Raw genomic sequence first — 7,863 nt, forward strand, 5'->3', positions numbered from 1 at the left:
ATGAAGGCTCAGTTTAAATTTAGATATCTTTCATTTCTAGTTTTTAGATATTTATTTTTAAATCCAATTTAAAATTTAATTGACTAATTAATATTGAATATCTTATTCTGTGTTTTCTTGAAACCTTTTTTATTTTGTATTTTGTATTTTGTATAATGTATAAGACGCCATTTACCAGCAGTGCATTAAAGATAGGAAATGCCCATACTAGCTCGGATGCTGCGATTTACTTCCCTCATGATGATTGTGGGTCCGGTCGGTGGGGACCCTGGGGCGAGGGCTTCGCCTTTTGCTGCAATTAAAGATAGGAAATGACTGTTGTGTTTACAATGGCAGTGGCCTCACCTCTCCACGTTCTCCGTTCCATCCCTCGTTTCCAACCTCCCGAACTTAATTCTACAGCTTTCGACCGGTTTCTTCTCCCTCTCCTTCTTATTCCTCTCTCTTTCGATTGCATCGGTTGATGTGGCCGGCGTGGGGAAAAGTCCACCTCCCTCCGCGCGGCGGCGCTATCACGTCCCCCTCGCCGCCCCCGAAATCTTCATTTCTCATCCGCTCCTCCTCCCTCAAGGATATTCTCTCCCTCCTCGACGATTACGAAGCTGTCGATCGTAACCCCTCCACCGCCTCCTCCCGCTCTTCCTCACCCCAGCCTCCGCCGCCCCCGCCGCCGCTCGTCTACCACCACCGCCCGGCCTCCGCCGCCCTCCGTTCTTGGTGCTCTCCGCAGGAGCAGGACCCGTTCGGCCTTCCCCCCGGCGAGGAGAAGCGTGTCATCCTCTACTACACCTCCCTCCGCGTCGTCCGCCGCACCTTCGAGGATAGCTCCACCGTACGCGCCATCCTCCGAGGCCTCCGCGTCGCCGTCGACGAGCGCGACGTCTCCATGGACGCCGCCTTCCTGCGGGAACTGAGGGCCGTACTCGGCGGCTGCCCGAAGCCCGTCGGCGTCCCGCAGGTGTTCATCGGGGGCCGTCATATCGGAGGCGCGGAGGAGCTCCGGCGGCTCCACGAGGCCGGCGACCTGAGGCGATACGTGGAGGGGGTGGCTCAGGCGCCGCCCGGAACCTGCGAGTGGTGCGGCGACATCGGCTTCGTGATGTGCCAGAGATGCAGCGGTTCGCGGCGGTGCTTCTCCAAGAAGGGCGGCGCCGGCGGGGGTTTCCGGGCGTGCACCGCGTGCAACGAGAACGGGATCGTCCGGTGCACCCCGTGCTCTCCCCCCACCGCCGTCTGATCGCATCTGGACCGTCAGTAATAGATGTTTCTGTTCCTTGCGTAAAGCAAGGAGTTAATCACAGTGACAATAATATATTAATAACAATATATAGGAAACCCGTACTGTGTTATATATCTTGATTAATGTCTGTTTAGGAGACATGCGATTTCCTCCTCTAATCCTTCTCTAATCGATCAGATCCGTTATTTTCTGCGAACTAATTAAAACGTGAATAACCCCACCATGCGTGATTTACAAACCCAGAGTGAAAATATTTTCATCTCATTAATCTGTGTGATGAATATGTTCATTACACTTAATTATAATATGAACTCTAATTATTTCCATCTCCTTTTTTCTTAGAAAAATAAGGGAAATCATAGCAAGAGCAGTACTCATTGACACACACGCATTAGACCATAAAGACAAATGTAATAATTAGAGTCGTTATTAATTTCAAGAAACAACATTAATGTTGTACGAAACCGCTAGAATGTGTATGTTTACGGGCTGAGTAACGTTTGTACTCGAAATCGTGCGAGCGGTCGAGAAATTCTCGTGTGTCTGCAAGTTAATTAGAATACAACAAAAAAAATACTTCATCAATTTAAAATTGTGAACTACTTTTTATTGTTTATTGAAACGTGATCGAGCTGGAAAAGAAAAGAAAAATCTTTTTTAGGATTTTTGGATTTTAATTGAAGTGCTGGAAAAGAAAGCAGATTGCCATCCGTTATCCATCGTCTTTTTAACGACGCCGCTATACGCACGCATGATGCCGCGCATGCGAACGGAAGTAACGGACTCGTGTCTCAGGTGGCGAACGTGTCGCCTGGCGAGGGCTCACGCTTTCTCCGTCTTCCAGGTTTGCCTCTACGTGTCGTCAGCCTGGTGCTTCCCCACCGCCTCCTGCTTCTTCTTAAGGACGCAGTACTAAAATGACACTTCCGGCAATAGCAGAGCTGCCTGCTGTGAGCATTTTCGCCGGAGGTCGCGTAGCCGGAGACTACATTATGTCGTCCGAACAAGAAAGGCGAGAGCTTGACGAGAGGGCGAGACGGGGGGAGACGGTGGTCCCAGGCGGTACCGGCGGGAAGAGCCTGGAAGCTCAGGAACGCCTCGCTGAAGGTTAAATTGATGATTAACTAGCTGGTTGAATTGATTAACTTCTGCATCATGAATGGGCGCAGGGCGTAGCCGTGGAGGGCAGACTCGCAGGGAGCAGCTAGGGACTGAAGGGTACCAGGAGATGGGTCGCAAAGGCGGGCTGAGCACCACCGAGGAGTCCGGCGAGGAGCGTGCGCAGAGAGAAGGCATCCCGATCAAAGTCGAAGTTCACGAAGCAAGAAGAGACTGATCGTGCATAATCCCCAATCTCTGTAACAACTCGTGGAAGTCTAATTGTGTATTTGAGAGTATATGTAAGCACGTAGCAACGATGGCTTAGGTTTGGTTAGTCTGGGTACGACGCCGCACGTAGGTTTGTCAATCATGCACGCACTCCTGGTGTTTGTGTATTTTGCAGTCTGCGTGCATGTTGTAGTTTGTACGTCAAGTGTCTTTTCTAGTTGCATAATGAGATAGATGTAAACAGCTGCTTTCATGAGGTTCTATGATCACTGTGCGTCTTTAACCAGCACATCGAACTACTTGTTCGATAACAGTGCCTACATATGAAGAGATCCACGCAGCAAACAATAATATAAACACGCACACAACGTGCCTGCGCATAGGGACACAATTTATTTGATCAACTGAATATCATCAACCAAAGTAGAGCAAAATCGCACAGCAAAATCGCACAATTGTTTTAAAAAGAAAGGCCGCCAAGTAAATGGGAACTGAAATCTCTTCCAGCGATAAAGAAAGATAGTGACTAGAGGATTAATCCAATAGTTGGGCAAAGGAGGGCATTGTTCGACTTTGAAACAGAAAAACAAGTGTATGACCTATCATTCCACGTAGGAGCGGTCAGGGACGAGCAGGATTTCCAGCACCAGCTGGACGAGGAGCTTGACCAGGCTTTGCCAGATCATCCTGCAATAAAAGCACATGTTAACGGTGAAGCATTAATCAGATAAGAGGGTTGCACATTGTAGACATCATTCTTTTCGACTGTCGAGGGCTAACATACGTCTTTGCAAAAAGGGGTGCAAAAAAACCGTACTGATCTCGTTGTTGTCAATTGCTCTATGTTTGTGTCAACTATTTGGATTTTTAATGTGGAACCTAAAAAAGGGAAAAACTTGGGGCTTCATTTCTTTTTAGTTGAATGTTGGAATGCAAGATGCGCACTTAAGTTATTTCATGCAAGTAGAAAGCAACATTAAGACACAAAAAAATGAGCCTATATTGAAAATAATAGCAATAATATCACAACGTCACTGTATAAGAGTCATTGTTTTGAGATGAATCGCGGGCCTTGGCCCCTGGAAGGAAAATAAAAATAACAATTAACAAACGGGGAAACATTTAAAGGGAAATGGATAGGCAAGTCTGAGGGTGGAAAGGGCTAAAGGAACATAAATCAAAACATTTTAACTAATGCAAAGAAATTCTAATTTAATGAAAACATATTTAATAAAGAAGAAATCGTGATTAATTCTAATTTAATTTAAAGTTATAAAAGGACAAAAGCTCATACAAATTTGAATATGCATATTCGTAACTTTGTGGGGACTAATTTGAGGGGACTTGAAATTGCACAGCTCAAACTAGGCCAGCCCAAATAGGGATTAATAATTGGGTTGAACTAAACATGCTAGACGCTACAATTGCATCTTGGTGAGTATGAAATGAAAATTTGACCAAAAGGTCAAAATTGAATTGAAGGACACTGCCCTGATATTTTTGCTTACATCAATAGTGCCATCGCTTAAATTTCCAATCACCTTACATCTTAATTAAATTCAAGATTAAATGATGAGCCTTGATCTTTCATATTCCTAATTAAAATGAAGTGTTAATTCCTATTTAGTTTGTGACCTTATAGGTGCCTCCCGATCCCTATAGAAGGGGATTCAATCCTCCACTTGCTAACATACATCCTCAAATTCTCATCTGTTAATTCAAGATTAAATGATGAGCCTTGATCTTTCATATTCCTAATTAAAATGAAGTGTTAATTCCTATTTAGTTTGTGACCTTATAGGTGCCTCCCGATCCCTATAGAAGGGGATTCAATCCTCCACTTGCTAACATACATCCTCAAATCCTCATCTGTTCTCTTGAGCTCCATTGTCCTAAGCTTATTATTTCTTGTAACATTATTCAAGATCAAAGTTCTTATATATTATGAATGATCGTGGACAACCATGAGCACCTAGAGCATGTTTTGGTGACTTCCCTACATCGTTTCTTCTAAAGGAAACTTAACTGGCATCTACCTCCATACAAACAACAGAACAAGTAATTCACATGCCTCTTGAAAGAGTTGAGAGTTATCATTTTACGTGTCTGGATGAAAAACGACGAAATATTTGATGGGTTGATTTACTTGTCTAGATGATCATAATGCAAAGGCAAAAATATCCAGGAGGTATAATATAAATTTCCAATTCCTACACCTCTACTAACAAAAATTAGCTAAACGTATTATGCAAAACCAAATAATGAACAATTGCACCTGCTTAAAGCATGTAAAGGATACCAAAACATTGCATTCATCCATAGCAACTTAGCAAGCATAAAAGCAGAGAAGTAGCACAAGAGAATGATATTACGAATACTAAGAAGCATTCACTAAAGCCATTTACAAAGATATAATATGAAGGCAAGTAAATATAATAACACATTAGTAAAAATCCATGGAGATGCAATACCCGGCGTCTGAAGCGCTGTGGAGGCTCTCGGTTCCTCCTATCAGTGCGAGACCTCACCCTGACAACCTTCGAGTGGATTGCGCAGGAGACACAATACTGCACCTTAATATACAGCTTCGGAAGTGTGTATCCTAAGATGTTTAAAACCTTTAGCCATCAAGAATGACAGATACCCGACCAAATAATTCACACAAAAATATAATACCATCAAAGGCACACGCCTCTTGCACATCCCTCACAGCAGCTTGCTCCACTATATTCCTCACAAGAAACCTCTTGATAGCCTTGTCCTTCGTTATGGCGTAAAAGTAGAGAATCAACAGAAAATCCCCAACAGACCGAAAAAAATATGTAAATGTAATATTTTCGCACGAAAAAACCAATCTTCTTCCAATGGGAAAAAAAACGGATAATAAGAGGAAATGGAAAAACTGTGATACCTTAGGGCAACACTTTCCGCAGTTGGAGCAGCGGATGAAGTTCACGTGACCTCTGCCGTGCTTGTTGCGTCCGCCGTTTCTGCGCTTGAAAGTCTGCAAAACGATTGCATAGAAATCGATCAGATGTGTGAAGGGAGAGGACGAGGACAGGTCGTGCTTCAATCGCTCACCATCTTCGCCGCCCAAGTCCGACGTTTTCGACTCTTCTAATTAGGGTTTGAGACTGCCAAAACAAACTCGCTTTCGTTCTCACGCAGTTAAATATATAGCCATCGTTCGCAGTACATTGCGATGGGACGAATTAATCACAACCGTTTATTTTCTTCATGGTCAGGGAACGGAGGTGATATAAATGGGCTTTCTAATTAAATTTTATTTTAAAAATTAAGGTATTTTTATATATATCAATATTAAGGATAATATGATAATCATCAAATATTTGGATAAAAAGTGAAGAACTATTAAAAAAAATTAGAAAAAAAAAATATTTTTTAATTATGTTATTATGATTGGTCAAGTTATTCGAGTTCGGGTTTAAAAGTTTCGGATTGTGTACAAGTTCAGGTTAATTTTAGGTTGAGATTATTTTATAAAATTTTTACTTTAATCCGATTCGAAATCACTCAACCAATCCAGATTGACACTCCTAGGTTAATCCCACCTAGGAGGTTGCCCTTTCATTTTGTTGTGGGGTTGGCGATGAGGGGTGCTCCAGGTAAGTGAAATCATGCTCGAGATGAGCGAAATCATCTTTTGCTTTATTAATAGGAGTTGTTGGTCCCACGGTATAACCGAGTTGATACTCGAGTGACATATTTATTTTATTCGGTAAGGATAGATTCCCGTGAAATTTATTTCCCTAAGGATTAAATGCCCTTCTGCCTATAAGATCGTTTAGTACGTGATTTACCTTATTTTGTTTCGTTGTCATGGGGCTGGTGATATTGGGCGCTCTGCTTTTGCTTCATTTAATAGGGGTAGCTCTAAAAGTCAGCCATGACGATCCGATAGCATGAGATCCTGCTAGACTTGGGGACAACGTACTAGATGTTAGGATCCTTCGTACGGCTAGAGAGGGGGGTGTGAATAGCCGACCCCAATCTTTCGCGTTTCTTCCTACGATTAGGTTAGTGCAGCGGAAATACAACGTAGAAAGAAAACAGGAGAAGAAAGACAAACCATATAACGAGGTTCGGAGATGAACTCCTACCTCTGCTGTAATGTAGGTGGACGTACCCTCACTAATCCGTCGTGGATGAGTCCGGGCTTGAAGCCAGCAGATACTCCTGGTGGGAGAAACCTCACCAATGCTCGTGACGATACAAATAGGAACAAGAAAACAGAACATAACAAATGTTCTACGACCACACTGTGAAGCCTGTAAGAGAATCGAGCGGAAACTTTGATCGAGCCAAGCCTGAAAACCAGCAAGAACGGAACAGTGAAGAAGACTGACTTTAACGGCTGGTGCACCTTGACGGGATGAGCTCGGCTCGCTCGGCGCTTGATGGGGAGCTCGGGAAGCTCTGAAGAAGGCGACCAGCTTGCGTTTCTAGTAGGAGAGAAGAGCGCAGTAGCAGTATGAATGTAGCACAAAGTCATCCAAGTCGAGTCCTCCTAGACTACTAGAAGAATAAGCAAGCGAGACCAACTCGCAACGGCCAGGATTCTGAATAGCCGATCGAGTGCTCCACGTATCGGGTGGAGTCCCGGTCTGAAGTCGGGGATCATCGGCGGTCCGAGATCGACTAGTTCAAATACCCACTCGGTGTCTCTCCTTGTGATGCCGGTCCATGCCAAAGAACCGGTGCTCTCCATATGCTGACACTGTAAATACATTCCTCCGCCGATGGCCAGTCACTCACATCATGCAGCCTGACCGACCGCGACCGTTAGTTCTAAGCCGTCGCTTGATCCGGTCTGCATTGCGATCCGCATTACGACGCGATCGTATCCTATTTCGGACTCATTCTGAACCGATCGGTCACCGACTCACCTTTCTCTCTCAAACTTTGTCCAAGCCCACACCACAACCCGGTGACCTACTTTGCTCAACCTTGACTTTCCGACCAGTATCTTAATGACTTTATAGCAGTGTGCAGTCAGTCCTCTTCTTTTGCCATTCAGGCACTGTAACCCGTCGGCTTCACGGATTTTTGATTTTATTGTCATGGATTTTTCGTCGTGCATGTCGAGGAGCCTGTCGACCACACTAAATCTTTTAACGACTTTTTAGGCTGCAGATCCAGTTACCATAGTACATTCCCGCTCATGGCTTCCTTCCTCTGCCCTTTCCGGGATCTTCAGTCACTCTTTCTTCCCGTAGGACTCATGCAATCGACTTTTCTTTCATCCCGACTTTTTTTATCTCCCATGCCAGATT

The 7,863-nt window shown here is 44.2% G+C and overlaps 3 protein-coding genes across 3 annotated transcripts; 2 read left to right on the forward strand and 1 right to left on the reverse strand.

Moving 5' to 3' along the window:
• The first annotated feature begins 463 nt into the window (after positions 1-463).
• On the forward strand, positions 464-1,237 carry LOC122031506 (uncharacterized protein At3g28850-like). Its single transcript, XM_042590614.1, has one exon. It carries the CDS (start codon positions 464-466, stop codon positions 1,235-1,237), a length of 774 nt encoding a protein of 257 aa, XP_042446548.1.
• A 937-nt stretch (positions 1,238-2,174) lies between these two features.
• Positions 2,175-2,832, forward strand: LOC122032545 (protein SLE2-like). Its single transcript, XM_042591855.1, has 2 exons — positions 2,175-2,347; positions 2,410-2,832. The coding sequence occupies exons 1-2, from the start codon at positions 2,233-2,235 to the stop codon at positions 2,574-2,576; spliced, it is 282 nt and encodes a 93-aa protein (XP_042447789.1). The 5' UTR covers positions 2,175-2,232; the 3' UTR covers positions 2,577-2,832.
• Positions 2,833-3,029: 197 nt separating this feature from the next.
• On the reverse strand, positions 3,030-5,722 carry LOC122030815 (40S ribosomal protein S26-1-like). Its single transcript, XM_042589860.1, has 5 exons — positions 5,651-5,722; positions 5,481-5,573; positions 5,246-5,330; positions 5,041-5,171; positions 3,030-3,256 (listed from the first exon to the last, which is right to left on the reverse strand). The coding sequence occupies exons 1-5, from the start codon at positions 5,651-5,653 to the stop codon at positions 3,191-3,193; spliced, it is 378 nt and encodes a 125-aa protein (XP_042445794.1). The 5' UTR covers positions 5,654-5,722; the 3' UTR covers positions 3,030-3,190.
• Between the last annotated feature and the right edge of the window lie 2,141 nt (positions 5,723-7,863).

The sequence above is a fragment of the Zingiber officinale genome, chromosome 11A, assembly GCF_018446385.1.
Source record: "Zingiber officinale cultivar Zhangliang chromosome 11A, Zo_v1.1, whole genome shotgun sequence".
Lineage (NCBI taxonomy): Eukaryota > Viridiplantae > Streptophyta > Magnoliopsida > Zingiberales > Zingiberaceae > Zingiber > Zingiber officinale.

Excerpts from the sequence above, each read along its gene's own strand:
- LOC122031506 (XM_042590614.1), top strand. The coding sequence starts at position 464 with ATGTGGCCGGCGTGGGGAAAAGTCCACCTCCCTCCGCGCGGCGGCGCT.
- LOC122032545 (XM_042591855.1), top strand. The coding sequence starts at position 2,233 with ATGTCGTCCGAACAAGAAAGGCGAGAGCTTGACGAGAGGGCGAGACGG. Across the intron at positions 2,348-2,409 it reads TCAGGAACGCCTCGCTGAAG|GGCGTAGCCGTGGAGGGCAG; the intron begins GTTAAATTGATG and ends GAATGGGCGCAG.
- LOC122030815 (XM_042589860.1), bottom strand. Across the intron at positions 5,172-5,245 it reads AGAGGCGTGTGCCTTTGATG|GATACACACTTCCGAAGCTG; the intron begins GTATTATATTTT and ends TAAACATCTTAG. Across the intron at positions 3,257-5,040 it reads CACAGCGCTTCAGACGCCGG|GATGATCTGGCAAAGCCTGG; the intron begins GTATTGCATCTC and ends CTTTTATTGCAG.